Consider the following 19,527-nt stretch of genomic DNA (forward strand, 5'->3'; position numbering starts at 1 on the left):
AAATACAAAACAAAAATTAGCCGAGCGTGGTGGCGTGCGCCAGTAATCCCAGCTATTCAGGTGGCTGAGGCATGAGAATCGCTTGAACCCGGGACGCAGAAGTTGCCGTGAGCTGAGATTGCACCTGAGTGACAGAGCAAAATGCTGTCTAAAAAAACAAAACAAAACAAAACAAAAAACCTACTGCTTCTAAATTATTCTCCAGACCATATTCCAGCATGATCCACTAAAAATATAAGTCTGGTGAATGATTCCCCTTGAGGACTCCTCACAGCTTACAGGCTAAAGCCCACAAACTTTTCAACACCTACTTTGCTTTGTCCTGTATTATCCAGCCTGCTCACCTCCTGCTGCTCTGCCACCCACTCCTCTGTTCCAGCTTGATCCATGCTTCTGAAGCTTCCAGTTGGGGATGTCCAATGCCTTCTTGGCCTACCTTCACCTGGTTCATCTCCCTCTATAAGAAGTTTTTCTTTTTCTTCTTTTTTGTTTTGTTTTGAGACGGAGTCTTGCTCAGTTGCCCAGGCTGGAGTGCAGTGGCGCAATCTCAGCTCACTGCAACCTCCGCCTCCCGGGTTCAAGCGATTCTCCTGCCCAAGCCTCTCGAGTAGCTGGATTACTACTACTGCCTAAGCCTCCCGAGTAGCTCCTGGGATTACAGGAGCCCGCCACCACGCCCAGCTAATTTTTGCATTTTTGCAGGCTGGTCTCAAACTCCTGGCCTCCCAAAGTGCTGAGATTACAGGCCTGGGCCACCGCACCCTGCCCAAGAAGCCTTTCTTGACCAACTCTCTTACATCATTTGATGTCTCCTTTTGTCTACCTCTGTTCTCTCTCTGTTGTTTTCCTCACACTATTTTGCAATTATTATCCTACCTGTCTATCTATCCACAAGACAGTGAACTTCTTGAAGAAGCACAACTGTCTTATATTTTATCCCAGCACCTGGAGCACCGTGAGAATAACAGCTAAGATTTACCAAGCACTTACACAGAGCTAAGAGTTTCACATGCACTGACTTGTTAATCACTACAGCAACGCAAGGAGATAGGACTATCATTATGCCGACAACAGAGGAAACTGAGGCACAGGAAACTCATTTGCTAGGCCCAACGATTTAAATTCGAATCAGACGCCTGATCTGAACTACTCTGGAATATCGCCTCAATAAATGTTTGCTGTTTCTCGGGAGAAATCGGTGAGAAAAAAATAAGTATTTGCTGAAAACTAAAAACCAAAGATGGCTCCAAGTATGTGATTTCAGACTATCCTCCTTTTTAATCTTATCTCTTGAGGGGAGAGGGCTGTCACACAACCGTTCCAGGACACCACACACAGAGTAACCGAGATGAAAGCGCCAATCCAGCCATCCACCGCGGCTGGGAAAAGGCCTGTCCCTTCCTAAGGTAAAGAGGGACTGAGAGCGTGAGTACAGGGACACGCTGCACCCAGGGGAACAGCACTGGGTCGGGGGAAGGATCTGGCCAGTGACAAGGAGGCTGTCTGAGGGGTGGGGGTCCAGCGTGGGTTCCGGAAGCAGGAAAGGCGAGCAGGTGTGGGATCTAAATTAGGACGAGGGGCGGGGAGGGCGCTCCGACCTCAGCAGCAGACCCTCATCTCGGCCGCTTGTTGGTCCGCAAGCCTGGAGTGGGCTGAGACCCGCCCAGAAACCGGGAGAACTGAGGCGCGGGCGAGCCCCTTAGGCTCCACAGGCTTTCTGCCCCGAGGTCCTAACTGCGCCCCACTTCAAGTCTGGCCTCTTCACAGAAGTGGCTGCACGCCTCGGGGTAAAGGGGGGAGCGGAGGGTGGGGGGGGGAGAGAGCGGGGAGCCCCGAGGGAAGGGCGGGGGAGCCTGGGCCGGAAGGCGTCCCAGGCTCGGCTGGCAGCCGGCGCTCTCTTTCGACGCCACCCGCTGCCCCCGCCCCCGAGCCGGCCGGGACGGCAAAACGTCTCCGCCCCCAGCGCACCGCGCACCTCACCTTGAACGCCGCCCCACCCACCCCCATCTTATTGGTCCTCCCAGGCCGAGGCCTCCCTGCGATTGGTCGGGGAGGTCCGCGAAGGCCCCGCCCATCTCTCCGCCCCCGTCCCCGTCCGCCGGTACTTTGGACGGCGGCGTGGCGCCCCTCCTCCCCTCCCGGTCCCCGCCCCCTGGAGCAAATGCTGCCGAGCTGCGGCCGCGGGGCAGATGCACGCGCTCGGGCCCTTCTAGCAGGCGCGAGCAGTCGCTGGGCGCGCGAAAGCGAAAGAAGGAAGAGGAAAGGAGGGGGAGGGCGGGGTGTTGGGGAGGGGCGGGAGGAGGAAGAGGAGGAGGTTGGAGCGCGCTCGCGCTTGGCCTCGCGCCCGCGCAGAGGGAGGGGGAGAGGGGCGCGCGCGCGCACGCTCGCGTTCACGCTCGCTCCATCCATCCATCCTCCGGTCGCGGCACACGCGCGCGCGCTCCGGGCTCGCGCCGCACCCCCCGCCCGGGAGAGGCGGGCTGGAGTGGGGGGCGGGGGGAGGGGCGCGCGGACGGCGCGCGGACTGCGCGCGGGCGGGGTGAGGTGAGGAGGAGGAGGCGGCGACGGGACAAGAAGGGAGGGGAAGGGGCCATGGCCGCCCGGTGAGGCGGCGAGGCGGGGGGGCGGCCCGACCCCCCGGCCCCGGGCCCTGGGCCCCGGGGAGAGGCGAGGACGGACCGACGGACATGGGGCTCCGGAGCAGCCGCCGCCGTCGCCGCCGCCGGAGGACGCGGCCCTGAGAGGCCGCCGGGCCCCGGCGCGGCCCCCCGGGCGGGGTGAGTACGGGACGGAGACGGGGACGGGGACGGGGGAGGGGCCTGTGGGGGGCGGGGGGCGGGGCCCAAGGCGGGGCTTGGGCCCCCTCCCCCCAGGTCTGGGTCAGCGCCCCTTCCCCTCCCCCCGGGCCGACGCGGAAACGCCCGGCTTCCCCCAGCTTCCCGGCCGGGCCGGGGCCCCTGGCTCTCCCCCGTCTGGGTCCCCCTTGGGCGGGGCAGGGCCGGCCGGGGAGGGGGCGCGGGGCCTTTGTTAGGGAGCCAGGCCCCAGCCCCCGGGACAATAGAGACACCCTCCCGGACTCCTTTCCCCGGCCGGCCGGGGCTGCTGGCGGGCGGGGAAGGAGAGGGGCTGGGACGCGTCCCACTCTCTGGGGGTCGGTCTGTCCCGGCCCGGCGCCGGCCCCGGCGGCTCGGCTCTCCTCCCCCCAGTCGGTATGATGCAGCAGCAGTGCCGCAGGGACGGGGGAAGAGCCGAGGCCCGGCCTCCTACCCTTCCCAGTGCCCCCGGCTCATTCGTCAGTCCCCACCCCACTCTAGGCCGGCAGCTCCTGAAACTCGTACCCACCGTTCCGAGGGGCCCTGGGTTGTGGGTTCTGTGTCTGAATCCTTGGGTGGGGGTTCCTGGACTTTGGGGCTCTTGGAGAGACTTCCGGGCTGGTCCTGAGGGAGGGCGGGTGGTTATTTAAAGGAAGAACAGGTAAGGGGAGTGCCCGCTCCTGGCGTGCCACCCTACCGGGCTCTTCCCCCCCACCCCCCGCCGTTCCTGCTCATGGTGGCTAGAAATGTCCCTTAGCTCTAGGCTCCTGTAGGCTCTGCTCCCCTCGTGGAGTGGCAGGCTGATTTCAAGGGAAGACAGAGTGGGGTGAAGGTTGTAGGGTCCTAGGGCCATTTCTACTTCTGGTAGCAGTACCCCCCCAAGTGGACATCCTGGCTGAAAGCAGAGGTGACTCTGAGGAGAGTCTTTAGGGAAGGCGGGGGGTGTATTTAGGAGTCTGTGCAGTTCTTTGCCACACCCTGTGGGTTTGCTTTGAGGCCTTGGAGTTCCTTCTCCTCCCCCTGCTGCATTGCACCATGGGTATCAAAGAGGGGTTTGAGTTTTGGGGACCTAGGGTGAGCTGCTGCCTCCTATAGACCCAGACTCTGATTGGCAGTGGAGTCCAGGGCCTGAGCTCAGGCCTGGGAAAGACTAGGCCCCCTTTAGGTTTCAGGCCTTGAAGGACCATCCAGACTTAGGGAGCCTGGGCCTTGGGGAGGGAGAGACCCTGATGCCAGGACTGAGCTTTGGGCAGCGAGGTGGGGAGGGAAGGTGGCCGCATTCAGAGGTGCCTTGGACTCAACAACACCCCCACTCCCGTGTGTGCAGCCGTGTTGCCGCCCGCTGTGCTATGAGCAGTCAGAGCGCCGTCTCCACAAGAGTTTACAAATGAAAATGGAGGAAATGTCTTTGTCTGGCCTGGATAACAGCAAACTAGAGGTGAGGGCTCCCCCACGTGTGCCTCCAGTTCTTTCTCTTGATGTCTCTACGTCGCTGTATCTGGCATCCACACCAAAGAGGAATTTGGGTAGTCAGCCTTGTTCCTTAAAGGGAATAGCCAGCTGAAAAGGCCAAGGATCCAGGAAGAAGAAAGAACACGAAGTCAAGATGGGGAAAATGGCAAAGAAAGCATGATTTTTGGCTGGGGCCAGTTGGCAGCAGATTTGGTTGGTGAGAGTCCAGGGGGCTGTGACTCTTGTGACCGTAGATGTTCTCCCCTGGGGCCCAGGCCATCGCTCAGGAGATATACGCGGACCTGGTCGAGGATTCTTGTTTGGGATTCTGCTTTGAGGTACACCGGGCTGTCAAGTGTGGCTACTTCTTCTTGGACGACACGGACCCTGATAGCATGAAGGATTTTGGTGAGCTTCAGGGTGAACGAGCAGCAGTCCAGCCCTTCCCTGGGACTGCCTGGAGTTTCCTTCTCTGGAAACTGTGCTAGATGTAGCACCTGGAGCTCCTGTGAGCCGGGGGAGGGATTGAAGAGGCCGTGGGACCCCAGGTGGGAGCAAGAGGAGAGGGTCCTGCCCACCCTGATCGCCAGCCTCTCCTGTCCCCAGAGATCGTGGACCAGCCGGGCTTGGACATCTTTGGACAGGTTTTCAACCAGTGGAAGAGCAAGGAGTGTGTTTGCCCCAATTGCAGTCGCAGCATTGCCGCCTCCCGCTTTGCTCCCCATCTGGAGAAGTGCCTGGGAATGGGTCGGAACAGCAGCCGAATCGCCAACCGCCGGTGAGGGAACCAGAGCTGCCCGTTCTCTGCAGCCTGTGCCATGGTGTAGTCCCCCGGGGGCATTGGGAAGGTACAGAGGGTGGGTTTTACTTGGCCCCAGATGCTCCACCTGCTTCTGAAGTTGGGGGCAGAGCGGGGTGACCACCTTGACCCCTTTCTCTTCCGTCCCCTTGGCCCCTTTCTCTTCCCTCCTCTTGGCAGGATTGCCAATAGCAACAATATGAATAAGTCTGAGAGTGACCAAGAAGATAATGATGACATCAATGACAACGACTGGTCCTATGGCTCGGAGAAGAAAGGTGCTTGGGGATCTGGGGAAACCCGGGGGGCATTGGGATGAGGTGGGAAGCAGGAATTGGGTATACAGTGGTCACAAATTGTTGCCTTGAATGATGAAGAGAGAGTGTAGTTATGCGATTTCCTTTTCCTTTTTTTTTTTTTTTTTGAGATGGATTCTTGCTCTGTGGCCCAGGCTGGGGTGCAGTGGTGAGATCTCGGCTCACTGCAACCTCCGTCTCCCGGGTTCAAGCCATTCTCCTGTGTCAGCCTCCTGAGTAGCTGGGATTACAGTCGCGTGCTACCATGCGCAGCTAATTTTTGTATTTTTAGTAGAGATGGGGTTTCACCATATTGGCCAGGATGGTCTCGATCTTCTGACCTCGTGATCTGCCCGCCTGGGCCTCCCAAAGTGCTGGGATTACAGGCATGAGCCACTGTGCCCAGCCTGTTGTATGGTTTTCTTGAGATGCTTTTAGATTGAGAACTTAACGGAAACCCTGCTCTTTATGCTTTTGTTTCCCACAGCCAAGAAGAGAAAGTCAGACAAGGTGAGAGCCGGGGCAGGCATTGGGGAAATAATGGGTAAAGGACAGATACCCTCCCCTTTGGGCAGGGAGTCCTCGAGTGTCATGACTCAAGGCTGAGGTCATTGGGGGCTTGAGGGTGTCTTTGGTGGGTCCGGGGCGAGGGAGTGTGGGTGGGGAAGGGGGGTGGGGGAGGGCACATGGGTAGACAGGCCTCCTACTGGGGAGGAAGAGTAGGAATTTGAGGATGCTGCTTTGTCAAATCTTTTTTCCTTCCCTGGGTTCTCGGCTCCCCCTTTTCGTTACCCTTTCCCCAAAGCTATGGTATCTCCCATTCCAGAACCCCAATTCCCCTCGAAGATCCAAGTCTTTAAAACACAAAAATGGTAAGTGGAGCCGGAGCAATGGGAATGCTTCTAGCTGTGTCTTCTGGGACTCATTGCCGGGGGGTGGAGGTGGGGCCCGGGGATAGGGGAATTGAGGGAGGGCCTGTGATCCTTCTGTCACCCCCACTTCCTCTCTGGTTATTTTCAGGGTTCTCTGTCTGTACCTCTGCATCAAACACCCTTCCCCTTCTTTTTTCTTCTTCAGGGGAACTTAGCAATTCGGATCCTTTTAAGGTGAGTATGGGCCGCCCCTCATGCTCGCTCTCATTGTCCTGGTTGTGAGGTGGTGGGGATTTGGACAAGTAGGGATCAGAATGCTGACAGCCAGAGGCACTGATGAGCTATTTGGATCTTACATATTTATGTTCTTTCTGAGTCCCACCCCTTATCCATTGGCAGATGGGATGAGACAAATCACTTGGAAAACGGCAGGGTCGTTCTAAAGCCTCACTTAGAAAGGGACCAGAGGGACTGATTCTCACTTCCACCCCTGTCCTTCTCTTTTCTCTGCCCCATCTCTAACCTGTACCTCTGGTTCTCCTGCAGTATAACAATTCAACTGGGATCAGCTATGAGACCCTGGGGCCGGAGGAGCTTCGCAGCCTGCTAACCACGGTGAGGGAGGACCAGCAAGAGAGAAGGTCCCTGGGAGTGGGCTGGAGCCATAGGCAGTGGTCAAGGCCTGGGAGGAAGCTGGTGACCTAGCAGTCAGGGCCGTATCGTTCTCTCTGTCTGGAATTAGGTTTCCCGGCCCATAGTGTCCTGGGACCGTCTGCTCTGGACACCTTTGGCCATCTCTGCTTGTGCTATCTAGCATTTATACAGAAAGAAACATCTAACATCTAGAGTAGGTTCCTTCCATTCCTCCTTTCAGCTTATATTCCTCTTCCAGCAATGTGGGGTGATTTCTGAACACACCAAGAAGATGTGCACAAGGTGAGCACAGAACCTAGAAAGGGGGCCAGGTGCTTCCTGCACACTCACCATGGGCATGGGTTGGGAGTACCCCTGGACTTGAGCAATGGGGCTCCTGCCCTTCCCCTTCCCTCCTCTAATGATCAGGCCTTTGGCCACAATCTGGGGACGAATCTGCATTCACCCCTTCCCTGTCTGTGCCCGTGGCTCCTGCCTTGCCGAGGGGAGGGGCTTTACCTGAGTTCCTCAGACCCCTCCCTGCCTTGCCTCACCACCAGGTCCCTGCGCTGCCCACAGCACACAGATGAGCAGAGGCGAACCGTACGGATTTATTTTCTCGGGCCCTCGGCGTAAGTGGCCCTACAGGAAGGGTGGGGGGTTGTGACCAGTTAGGGTGATGATCACTATCTCTAAAGCCCTTCTTTGGCTCATCCCCTTTCCAGTGTCCTTCCAGAGGTCGAGAGCTCCCTGGATAATGACAGCTTTGACATGACTGACAGCCAGGCCCTGATCAGCCGGCTTCAGTGGGACGGCTCCTCTGACCTCTCACCCTCTGATTCAGGCTCCTCCAAGACGAGTGAAAATCAGGGATGGGGTCTAGGTACGTGATGCAGTTGGGCCCTAGGGGCTCTGTGCCCAAAGCCATGGGGGTGCCACCTCTCCTGCCATAACCATACTCTCATCCCTTGTGTCTCTTTCTCTACAGGTACCAACAGCTCTGAGTCACGGAAAACCAAGAAAAAGAAATCCCATCTGAGCCTGGTAGGGACTGCCTCCGGCCTAGGTTCCAACAAGAAGAAGAAGCCAAAGCCACCGGCACCCCCGACGCCCAGCATCTATGACGACATCAACTGACTTGGGTGCAAGGGATAGCCTTTGGCTGAGCAGAGCCCTCTCTCCTGACCCCCACCCAGGTGGCATAGCCTGGCAAATGGACAGCTGCTGGGGGTTGGGGCTTGGGAAGCTTGGTGGGCCAGGCAGGCAGAGGATCCGATTATGCGCCCCTGGGGGGTGTCAAAGTCCTCTGCAATGGAGCACGACTCCTCGGCGTGCAGGACTCAGACCTGGACATATTATGCCTTGGACATAAGTTTGGTGGGGAGGCGGTTTTCCTATTTATTCTGTGAGTTACTGGATGTCCAGCTAGGCCAGGGGCCTGACCTGGGCACTGTGCCAGGGCACTGCCTGCCCCCCACCCCAGGAACTGGACTAAGCCCTGCTGAGGGGCAATGTGGCGACCCGGGAGGCTGTGGGTTGGAAGCTGAGCCTGGAGGGGGCCTGCCTTGGCCGCCCTCAGCAATGTGAATGGGTCCGGTGCTTGGAGCTGAGGGGCAAGGCTGGGCATGTCCTGTCTGTGTGCAGAATCTTATCAAATGCCCCCAGTCCCAGGGGTAGGCAGGCACAGAGTGCTGTCTGCTGAGGTGGGCGTCCAGAACTGCCGCCACCTTCCCTGCCCCTCACAGGGGCAGCCCTTTCCCCTCAGTCCCCATGGGCCTCCTTGGCAGCAGGAGCTGTCCTTTTGTTGGGTGCCAGGAAAGGGCCTCCAGCCTCTACAGCTTCAAGGAATGGGAAAGGGAGGGTAGGAAGAGGGAGAAGTGTCAGAATTCCTCCCCCTGCCTCTCCTCCCTGACCCAGGGCTGGTGAGGAGTGGGGCCCCAAGGTGAGAGGGAACGGTGCTGCTTTATTTGAAATGTTTTCTTACCTCATTCCCTGCCCCAGGAAGGGACCCAGCCTCACCCTCCTGGGGTGGCCCCGTGTTCCTCCTGCCCACCCTGCCCCACTGCCCTACCGGGGCAGCCCAGGTTCCCAACTGCTGCTTCCACCCCCTTCACCTTGACTGGCTTCAGTTCCTCTCAGCGCTCCTGCCTCCAAAGCCTGCCCTGTTTCCCTTCCTTAGCGCTTTTAAGTTATTTATTCTGTACTTGTGGTTTGGGGCTCTGAGGAAAATCCTAATCTTGTGCCTCTCCCCCTTTGCTAGGAGTTGGGTGGGAAGAGAGGGTGGCCTCTGTGCCCCAGGTTGTCAGTGGAGGGGAAGGGGTGTCATTGCCCCTCTGTGGGACTGTCATGCCAGTGTGCCCACCTGCCTGGTCTACATCCTAAAGAGATGTACCGTCCCCCCTCCATGCGGGCACCACCACTCCCAGGAGCCAAGCTGGAGGACCGCGACCTGGGCTGGGAGCAGAGCTGACTGACACGGGTGGAGGTGACCCTGAGCCAAGTTCTCTGGCACTTGCTGGACATGTCCCCTACCCTCTTCCCAAGAGGAGCCATCCCACATTTGGGTAGTTAGTACCCAGGACTGGTTGGACTGATCGGGTTAGGGACCCTAGAGGGTTAAGGGAACAACAGAGATGGGGCTGCAATGCCCTGTCTGGAACTCCGCTCTCCCGCTGGGGTGGTTCTGATTGTGGCTCATGCCTGGTTGCACATTGGTTTTTAACCCACAAATTGTGATTATTTTTTAAAAAGCCAAACAGATTTTGGCAGGAGTTAGAATAAATCCCGGGGCCTGGGCTTCTCTATTCTTGGCCCTCCGTAGTCTCCCTCCGAGAGGAGGCCAGAGGGAGAGGAGGATCTCAGCAGGCCTCTAGCCGCTTCCAGATGCAGTCTGGGGAGTGGGCTGAAGGTGAAGGGAGGAAGGCTGTGGGCCACTCTCCCTTCTGAGAGGCAGCTGCAGCTCAGGCCCTAATACACTCTTTGCCCTGTGGCCTCTCCCTTTTTCCCCCTTCTGGTTGGAGGAGGGAGAAGTGGGAAGTAGCTTGGGAACTGGTTTGTCCACATAAACTTCCCCATTGTTCCTTGGCCCGCCCTCAGGGCAGAGCCCCCTGCCCAGGCTGGGTAAGAGATGGGCTTGGTCCAGCAGGGACCCTGAGGGAACAAACCCTTTTCCTTCTGGGGAGAGAGTGCCCCCCCTACCATGTAGTTGAACAGGGGCTAGGAGCTCCCCACTCCCCTCCCTCTAACAGCAGGCTGTGTGGGTTTCAATTCCCATCCTTCCCACCCCGGCTAGGTGTCGTCCGCCCTGTATCCTGTGTCTGAGTGTGTGTGGGGGGGTTCTGTACTAATTTCCATGGCCGGTGGCTTTTCCTTCCATGCATCACTCCCCCCCGCATGCCCAGGGGCCACCCGCCTGGCATTACCGCATGCTGGGGTCATTGGGGGAGGGGGGTGGGGCTCACGCTGTCCTGTGGTCTTGAGATTTTTATTTTTGCATATGTAATCCATTCTGTACAGGTAGCTAACTTTGTAAACGCTGTGTATTCCCTCTGCCCCCATGGCTGCTGGTGTAAATAAACTGCATCTCCCGTTGGTAGCCCCGGCCTATCTACTCTCATTACCATTTTGCTGGGGGCAGCGCATAGCCATTCTCTGTCACAGAAAGAGGCTGCAGGACCACAAAATGGAACTTTATTCAGTCACAGACACTGGCCCTCCAATAGCCCCAGAAGCAAGAGCCTAGGGCCCAGCGATCCATACCCAGTCCTTGGAGTTGGGCAGGGTAGGACGCTGGCCAAGGGCCAGTGCTGTCTCTTGCTTACAGCCTGAGGACTACGGGAGCAGCAGCTGTGGCCTGGCTGCTCCCAATGCTGGGGGCTTGGCTTGGTGCCCCATCCCCTTCCTGACTGAGCTCTATGAAGGACTCTTAAAAAAATAAAATAAAATGCAAGCAAAGTGCTTTGAAAGAAGGGAGGACACCCTATTCCTGCTAAGGGGTAGAGGAAGAAGGTGCAGGCGGCTAGGTGCCCATAAGAGAAGGCTGGCACAATCTTCATTCCCGCCAGTGTGATTTCAGTCTCAAAAGATGAGTATTTGGCTGAGAAATGGAAGGATACTCCAGGCTCCCTACGGAGTTGTGCTGGGGCCATGCTGAGCTGCCCTTGCAGGCAGCCCTGGGTGCTGGGGGCAGACATGCAGGACACTGGGAAGAGTCAGAACCACAGGTGGGAGGGAATCTCAGAGCCCAGGTTCCCCACTGAGCTTGGCCAGCAGCTTTGAACTCCTTCAGAGGACCCTAAAAGTGAAGGAAGATGACATCCTCATTTCTACCTGAGTTGTGCTTGCACGGGAGGGACATCTGTACTCCTGTGGATGAGAAGGGGAGGCCGCGTACTTGCCTCCTGTGTCCTATGGAGGAGATTTCCATCACATCCTTTCCACCCCTCCCTCCCAGGCCCTTGGGCCCAGCTCTGGCCAGGAAAAGTGGGGAGGCCATAAAGGAGAAAGACCATGCCTTTCATTTTCTTCCTATGTCCTTATCGTCCATACATCCCAAATACTAGGAAGCTGAAGAAGACGGTGACTCCCACCAGGGAGACAGTGGCAGGTGCTGTGAAGAATTGGCGGTAATTGATTCGGAAGTACCAGACCACACCCAACAGCACCACAAAGACAGGCACCATGAGGCTGCCCACATTGACACCAAGGCTGGGTGGCTCAGTGGCTGAGGGGGCCAAGGAGGCTGAGGGGCCTGGAACAGCTGACCCTGGGGGTGAGCGGTGGCAGTGAATCACACAGTTGTCGGTAATGTTCAGAGAACGCAGTGTGCGGGCTGGGTCTTGTAGCAGGCGGCCCTGGTAGATCAGTTTCATCTGGCTTTCTTGTCCAGGGAAGTATTTGCTGTAAGGATGAAAGACATGGAAGAAAAGATAGAGGGTGAGGAATGAGAAGGCAAACAGGCCTGGACCAACAAAGCAGGGGAGTGGGGAAAAACTGGAGGGTGGATTTTTTTTTCCCTCATCTTTATCCTTTTTTTTTTTTTTTTTTTTTTTGAGACGGAGTCTCACTCTGTTGCCAGGCTGGAGTGCAGTGGCGCGATCTCGGCTCACTGCAACCTCTGCCTCCCGGGTTCAAGCAATTCTCCTGCCTCACCCTCCCGAGTAGCTGGGACTACAGGAGTGCGCCACCATGCCCAGCTAATTTTTGTATTTTTTTTTTTAGTAGAGACAGGGTTTCACCATGCTGGCCAGGATGGTCGCGATATCTTGACCTTGTGATCTGCCCACCTTGGCCTCCCAAAGTGCTGGGATTACAGGCGTGAGCCACCGCGACAGGCCCCCCTCATCTTTATCCTTAACTAATGAGGGGTATATTTGTTTCTTTGTTTTTTTAGATGGAGTCTCACTCTGTTGCCCAGGCTGGAGTGCAGTGGCGCAATCTCAGCTCACTGCAACCTCCACCTCCTGGGTTCAAGCGATTCTCCTGCCTCAGCCTCCTGAGTAGCTGGGATTGCAGGCGTGCGCCACCACGCCCGGCTGATTTTTGTATGTTTAGTAGAGATGGGGTTTCACCATGTTGGTCAGGCTGGTCTCGAACTCCTAAGCTCGTGATGCACCCGCCTCGGCCTCCCAAAGTCCCGGGAGCCACTGCACCCGGCCTGAAGGGTGTATTTCTAAGAAAGTATCTACCTGCCCTTGGTAGGGGCTGGATCTTACACTTTGCTGCAGCTCCCATGTCTGCACCAGCCTCCTTAGAGGCAACCAAGGGCTGGGGGATGAGCACAAGCAGCTTCCCACTTCCCAGGCCACTCACCTCTTCAGGGCACCCACGGTATCCTCTGGCCTAGCCACAGCCAGCTCCTCGGTATCATTGAGGAATTTGAGCCGCACAGTGATGAGGCCAGGGCTGGGAGGGAGGCAGGTGCTATCCTCAGATCTCAGGGGGGCCTCTGGACTGCTGCTGCCTGCACCTGCTTGTCTTTTGGGCAGGCCTTGAATGTCAAGGAGATGCTCAAGGCTGGGCTCAACACCACCCCCAGCTCCAGCCTCCCCTGTGGAGTCTCCCCGACCTTCACCAGCCTCTTCAGCCTTCTCATCATTACCCTCTGATGGATGGGGGAGTTCAGTTGGCTCGGGGTTGCCTTGGCCTGCCACCAGGTGGTCCACATGCCCCAGGTGGAGGACGGATGTGTCGCCTGCTGACACAATAGCGCCCAGGAGCTGGTTGCTACCGCTGTCTGCTACGTAGGTAGAGAGCCAAGCTAGGACCAAGGCTAGAATCAGCACCACCACACCTGCCACCACCATCACCTCATTACCCACACCCTCAATGAGGGTGACATCAGAGAGCTCCATGGCCTGGCTGCTGGCAGGGTCCACGCTGCAGGAACAAAGGGGGACAGCATCAGCAGAGCCTGAGGGGTTGCAACCAGGTCTCTAGTTTGTTTAGGTTCTAACTGACCCAGCCCTGAAAAAAAAAAAAAGGAGTTCAGTGTTGTGTAGAAGGGGGCACAAACCTTCCTAATTCCGGCACCCCAACCTAAAGCTAAAGACCTACCCTACCCTTTGCCTCTATTGTGAAACTCTTGCTTTCACGTTCTGTGACCTTCCTCTCTCAAACTCCAACTTCCCAATGAGTGTGGATCAGCAGGAAAAGCCCACAGCCTTGCTGCTGCTGCTGCTGCTACTGTTGTTGCTCTTTTGGTGAATGAGGAAAAATCTTTGCTGAGGCCTGAGTTTCTCTAGGATTTCTATCGCTTGGTCAAGCAAATATGCCTCCTAAGCAGCCTCCAAAGTGGCTTCAGAGAGACCCAAAAGCCTGGAATATTTTACTGTGGGGCCCCCTTGGAAGCACTGTTTAGCCATCCCTGCCAGATTGTCTCATTTGAGCCTATTTCATTCCTGGTCACAGATCCAGGCTGCCAGATGTCAAGAGCCAAAGAAAACTGACCTACCATCAAAAGCAGAGTCAGACAAATCTAAAACGATAACTCTGTAGGGACCGCGGGCAGATACTATGCAGCAGACATTATGTGCCACCTCTGAAACTTCTGGCAAGCCCTGGGGAGCAACGTGGGACAGACACCAGAAGCACCACCTTCCTGGGTCACCATGGGCCCACTCCTGCAATGACCACTCCCCAAGTGGAGTGATTTGAAAAAGATTCCATAACAGCTCTCACAATCCATATCTCAGTCTCTCTTCTTTCACTGTGAAGGTTCTGCTGCTGCAGTTTCTTAGAAAGGCAGGAAGGGTCCCTGCTTGCTCCTTGGAGTACCTACTATTTCCCTTGGAGAATCTGCTGCTTTCACAGCTGTCCCTGGGCAAATCCAGTCTGGTGATTACCATTATCAGACTATTCTCACAGCACCTATAAAACTTCATTATACTTATGTACCTGTCCATCTTTCTATTACACTCCTGGTAGACAAGGATCGTATGTATTTCTCTTGGTACTGAAGTGTCCAATATAATGCCCCAGTAGTTGCTCAAATAATTATCTGTGGAACACATCAACATCCTTATTTAATATACCGGCCCTGGAGTTAGAAAAACAACTAATTATAACCCGTCTTGCGTCTTACTAGCTATAACACCTCAGACAACTTTCTCAGAGCCTCAGCTTTCTCATCAGTAAAATGGGGTTAAAAACAGTACCTACCTCATGAGGTTGTTTTGAAGATGACGTGAAATCATCGAAGCAAAATACTTGGCACAGTGCCTGGCACACTGCAAATTGCAATTGCTTAATAACGGTAGTAATTATTTATCACACCCACAACTAACCCCTGATGGTAAGAAGGTTAATGTCATTAACCATGATTTACAGAAAAAGAAACTGCGGCGAAGAAAGACGAAAACGATTGGCACAGACACAGTGAACTCTCGTGGGGAGGGGCCCGGCAGGACCCCAGGTGTCCGGCCTCAGGGGTCTTTGCTCTGTCCCTCAGCCTGTGATCTACCCTGTCCGTACCGTGACCGCACGGTGAGGAGGGGTCCCGCACCCTTTTTCTGAGGCGAAGTTTCCGCTTTTGGATGGTCCTATTCCCTCGGCGTTGGACTCGGGTCCATGGGCCCACCCGAACCGAAGGGCTGCCTGGCCCCAGCCTCCGTGATAAGACCAGTTGTCCCGGCCAGTGAGGAGTAGGGTCGGCTAAGGGGGTCACAAACCGTCCACACCCCTCAAACTTCGGGGCGGGGCTGGGGAACTGGGGGCGGGGCTTCAGGACGCGAGGAGTCATGGGAAATTAAAGGGGGATTGGACCGGCACTGTGCCTGGATGGGGAAGTCCTCACCTGAAAAGACCAGACTAAATGTTTTGACCTCGCCAGGACGGCCCCTGGACTCGTCTTTCCGTAGGGGTCGGGAAAAGGGCTGGCAATCTGCGATTCTGTTCAGGGTCCGGTCTCTTCCGGCTTCTCCCGGAAGCTGTTATACCAGGGACAGGAAGTCCCGCCTCCGCGCCTTGCACTGATGACGGAAAGCTGCGTAAGACGGGCTGACGTAAAAGGTATTCTTTAAATAAAAGGGACAGGTTTCTCAGCGGAAGGAGGGGTGGAGTCATTGTTGGCGGGATTGCGGCCCTCCCAGAGCGGGGCCAAGCCTGGTGGGCGGGGCCTTAGGCAATCCAGGGTGAGAGGCGGGGCCAGGGGGGAGGAGTTAGCGCGGAGGTACTTGGGAAAGGGGCGTGGCTTCGCGACTGCGGAAGGTTGCCCGGGCTGGCGCCGCTGGGCAGAGCCGGTGCGACGTTTCCCTTTCCAACTTTGTTCTTCCGGCCTTGCTGTCTGCCTCCCCGGCTGATTGGATTCGTTACTGCTTTGCAACGCGCACCTAACTCCAGGTTAGCGGGGATTAGTAAGAACTCAGCTCTGGGCCAGTCGGGAAGACAGATAAGGAGACGAGTTAGTCAGCATCCAGTGCTTGAAGAGTGCGGCCCCAGGTAGTGTGGGACCCGGAGAAAGAAGGCGGGAAAGCATTTCAAAGAAGGCACAGATTCGGCGCAGGCTTAGGACACAAAAAGGGGGAAAAGTCCAGCTTTCAAGAACTTATCCAGATTTTTGCAATTAAATTTTTTTCTTTTTTCTTTTTTGAGACGGGAGTTCCGCTCTTGTTGCCCAGGCTGGAGTGCAATGGCGCGATCTCGGCTCACTGCAACCTCCGCCCCCCCGGGTTCAAGCGATTCTTTTGCCTCAGCCTGCCGAGTAGCTGGGATTACAGGCATGCGCCACCACGCCCCGCTAATTTTGTATTTTAGTAGAGACAGGGTTTCTCCATGTTGGTCAGGCTGGTCTCGAACTCCCGACCTCAGGTGATCCGCCCCCGTCTCGGCCTCCCAAAGTGCTGGCATTACAGGCGTGAGCTACCGCGCTCGGCCGCAATTAAAATTTTTTCTAAAAACTTACTGTGGCCGGGGGGAGTGGCTTACTCTTGTAATCCCACCGCTTTGGGAGGCAGAGGTGGGAGGATCGCTTGAGCCCAGGAGTTCGGGGCTGCAGTGAGCTATGATCTGAGCCACTGCATTGCACCCGACAGGGAGGCCTTGTCTCCAAAAAAAAAAAAAAAAAAAAAAAAGCGCTGGAGTTTGGGGTTTTGGAGAACTACTGATTAAAGGATAAATAATGCAGACAGGGGCAAACATAAGCAAAAAGCTCGGTGGCTTCTACCAACTGAACACTGGCAGAAGTAGCACTTAGATCAAGAAATAGATAATTAGGACTGGCGCGGTGGCTCACGCCTGTAATCCCAGCACGTTAGGAGGCTAAGGCAGGCGGATCACAAGGTCAGGAGTTCAAGACCAGCCTGGGTAACATGGTGAAATCCCGTCTCTACTAAAAATACAAAAATTAGCCGGGCGTGGTGGCGCACGCCTGTAATCCTGGCTACTCAGAAGGCTGAGGCAGGAGAATGGCTTGAACCTGGGAGGCGGAGGTTGCAGTGAGCTGAGATGGAGCCACTGCACGCCAGCTGGGGTGACAGAGCGAGACTCTGTCTCAGGAAAAAAAGAAAGAAAGAATTACCCCAGAATCTCCCCCTTCATGTCTTCTTCTAGCCATTAACCTCCAAAGAGTAATCACTATTCTGACGTCTGTCACCATACATTAGTTTTTCCTGTTTTTGTACTTGCTATAAATGGAATCCAACTGTGTATCCTCTTCGGTGTCTAGCTTCTTTTTTGTAAGTCCTTTCATTGTGGTAAAATAAACATAGCTAGGCACAGTGGCATGCACCTGTAGTCCCAGCTACTCTGAAGGCTGACTCAGCAGTTCACTTGAGCCCAGGAGTTAAAGGCCAGCCTGGGCAACACAGGGAGACCTCTATCTCTAAAGATCAATATATACATATACGTAACATAAAACTTAAAACCATTTTAACTGTTTTTAAGTTTGCAATTTAGTGGCATTAAGTACATTCACAAAGCCGGGCACAGTGGCTCATACTTGTAATCCCAGCACTTTGGGAGGCTGAGGCAGGAGGATCCCTTGAGCCAGGAGTTCAAGACCAGCCTGGGCAATATGGTGAGACCCCCATCTCTAAAAAAAAATTAATTAGCTGGGCATGGTGGCGTGTGCCTGTGGTCCCAGCTACTCAGGAGGCTGAAGTGGGATGATTGACCCTAGGAGGTTAAGGCTGCAGTGAGCCATGAGCCAGCTACTCAGGAGGCTGAGGTGGGATGATTGCTTGACCCTAGGGTCAAGATTGCAGAGAGCTGTGATCGCGCCACTATGCTCCAACCTGGGAGACAGAGTGAGACTCCGTCTCAAAATAAAAAAAATGTAAAGGAAAATAATTGTCTTCAGCTGAGCATGGTGGCTCTAGAGTGTAATTGCAGCACTTTGGGAGGCTAAGGTGGGAGGATCACTTGAGTCCAGGAGTTTGAAACCAGCATGGGCAACATTGCGAGACCCTGTCACTACAAAAAATTTAAAAATTAGCCAGGCCTGGTGGTGTGTGCCTGTAGTCCCAGCTACTTGGGAGGCTGAGGTGGGAGAATCATTGGAGCCTAGGAGGTCAAGGCTACAGTGAGCTGTGATTGCGTCACTGCACTCCAGCCTGGCATACAGAAAGACCCCGTTTCAATCAATCAATAAAAACCACTCTGGGAGATCTTCCCAAGGCAGTACACATGCTGGTCACTTGGAATCCCTCCCTAGTTCTTTCCTGCCATGGGTAATATGGATTTGTCTAACCACTCCAACATGAGTTGTTGCAAGCAACGCTGAGAGGAATATTCCTGTATGTAGCCTGCCTTTTGTGTAACTGGGAACAGTGTTTAAGGAAGTGGCCAAATTGCCCCCAAAGAGGCGATTTGTCCACCAACAGGATTTGCACACCTGGCCTTGTATCCTGATTTTTTTTTTTTTTTTTTTTTTTTTTTGGAGACAAGAGTTTTGCTGTCACCCAGGCTGGAGTGCAGTGGGAGATCTCAGCTCACTGCAACTTCTGCTTCCCAGGTTCAAGCGATTCTCCTGCCTCAACCTACTGAATAGCTGGGAGTATATGTGTGTGCCACCACACCTGGCTAATTTTTGTATTTTTAGTAGGGACAGGGTTTCACCATGTTGGCCAGGCTGGTCTTGAACTCCTGGCCTCAGGTGATCTGCCTGCCTCGGCCTCCGAAAGTGCTGGGATTATAGGCGTGAGCTATCGCGCCTGGCCTACTTTTTGTATTTTTAGTAGAGAAAGGGTTTCACAATGTCAGCCAGGCTGGTCTTGAACTCCTGACCTCAGGCGATCCACCCGCCTCGGCCTCCCCAAGTGCTGGGATTACAGGCGTAAGCCACTGCACCCAGGTATTTTTCTTTTTTAACGGTATCTTTTGTAGTTGTAAATATATCAGAAAAGGCTGAGCTGTCTGTGGTCGGCGTGCTGTAAAGGGGTAGAAAGTTCAGCATTGCCCCTGAGAGTGAGGCTCCCAGCCTCCCTCTCTAGGGAGGAGTTCTTTTTCTTCTGTCAGGCCTTTTGGCTCTGTAAAACTAAAGCACAAATTTTCATCCAGAAAGGGGGTGTTGCATTCTGCATAACAAGGTGAAAAAACTGTCTTTGTGTTGATGAAATGGAATCCCAAAGATACAACTCTCCTGGAGGAGGGAAGGTTGGGCAGCTGCAGCAGGAGGCAGACCCCAGGACTTTGGATCCCTGTCTCCACTGTATAACTCCAACTGGTATTGGGACTGGAGACCCTAGGATCCCTCAGCAAAAAGACTGCTGACTCAGGAGAAGACTGCTGGGAGCTCCTCCCCAGTTCCCTCCTGTGATAGGTACTATAGGTTCTGGGTCTATGAGAGGCTTTGTGTTTCTGTTATTTTTATTCATTTTTTTTATTTTTTTTTTGAAATGGGGTCTCACTCTGTCGCCCAGGCTGGAGTGCAGTGGCACAATCTCAGCTTGCTGTGACCTCAGCTCTCTGCGACCTCTGCTTGCTGGACTCAAGCGATCCTCCCACCACCTCAGCCTCCTGAGTAGCTGGAACCACCATATGCACCAGCACGCCTGGCTAAGTATTTTGTGTTTTCTTTTTTTTTAATTTCTAGAGACAGGATCTTGTTATGTTGCCCAGGCTGGTCTCAAACTCTAGGACTCAAGTGATCTGCCCCCCTTGGCCTCCCAAAGTGCTGGGATTACAGGCATGAGCCACCGTGCCTGGCCTTTTTTTTTCCCCAGCCT

The 19,527-nt window shown here is 55.2% G+C and overlaps 2 protein-coding genes across 50 annotated transcripts; one reads left to right on the forward strand and one right to left on the reverse strand.

Moving 5' to 3' along the window:
* Positions 1 to 2,388: 2,388 nt before the first annotated feature.
* Positions 2,389 to 10,460, forward strand: ATXN7L3 (ataxin 7 like 3). Of its 26 annotated transcripts, none has more exons than XM_054671425.2 (13): positions 2,389 to 2,777; positions 4,141 to 4,251; positions 4,520 to 4,673; positions 4,872 to 5,043; positions 5,245 to 5,342; positions 5,848 to 5,870; positions 6,187 to 6,232; positions 6,438 to 6,466; positions 6,779 to 6,847; positions 7,125 to 7,168; positions 7,426 to 7,497; positions 7,591 to 7,748; positions 7,854 to 10,460. In XM_054671425.2, exons 2-13 carry the CDS (start codon positions 4,201 to 4,203, stop codon positions 8,000 to 8,002), a joined length of 1,065 nt encoding a protein of 354 aa, XP_054527400.1. In that variant the 5' UTR covers positions 2,389 to 2,777; positions 4,141 to 4,200; the 3' UTR covers positions 8,003 to 10,460. The 26 variants fall into 26 exon arrangements, with proteins under 26 accessions (XP_054527400.1, XP_016787198.1, XP_054527397.1 ...); XM_016931709.4 differs by having other exon boundaries at positions 4,541 to 4,673; positions 6,166 to 6,232; XM_054671422.2 differs by having other exon boundaries at positions 4,541 to 4,673; positions 6,381 to 6,466.
* Positions 10,461 to 10,533: 73 nt separating this feature from the next.
* Positions 10,534 to 15,348, reverse strand: TMUB2 (transmembrane and ubiquitin like domain containing 2). Of its 24 annotated transcripts, none has more exons than XM_063798516.1 (6): positions 15,159 to 15,296; positions 14,525 to 14,592; positions 14,261 to 14,363; positions 12,966 to 13,330; positions 12,677 to 12,854; positions 10,534 to 11,764 (listed from the first exon to the last, which is right to left on the reverse strand). In XM_063798516.1, exons 4-6 carry the CDS (start codon positions 13,216 to 13,218, stop codon positions 11,401 to 11,403), a joined length of 795 nt encoding a protein of 264 aa, XP_063654586.1. In that variant the 5' UTR covers positions 13,219 to 13,330; positions 14,261 to 14,363; positions 14,525 to 14,592; positions 15,159 to 15,296; the 3' UTR covers positions 10,534 to 11,400. The 24 variants fall into 24 exon arrangements, with proteins under 24 accessions (XP_063654586.1, XP_063654585.1, XP_063654584.1 ...); XM_063798515.1 differs by lacking the exon at positions 15,159 to 15,296 and adding an exon at positions 14,837 to 15,047; XM_063798514.1 differs by lacking the exon at positions 14,525 to 14,592 and having other exon boundaries at positions 12,966 to 13,243; positions 15,159 to 15,301.
* Between the last annotated feature and the right edge of the window lie 4,179 nt (positions 15,349 to 19,527).

The sequence above is a fragment of the Pan troglodytes genome, chromosome 19, assembly GCF_028858775.2.
Source record: "Pan troglodytes isolate AG18354 chromosome 19, NHGRI_mPanTro3-v2.0_pri, whole genome shotgun sequence".
Lineage (NCBI taxonomy): Eukaryota > Metazoa > Chordata > Mammalia > Primates > Hominidae > Pan > Pan troglodytes.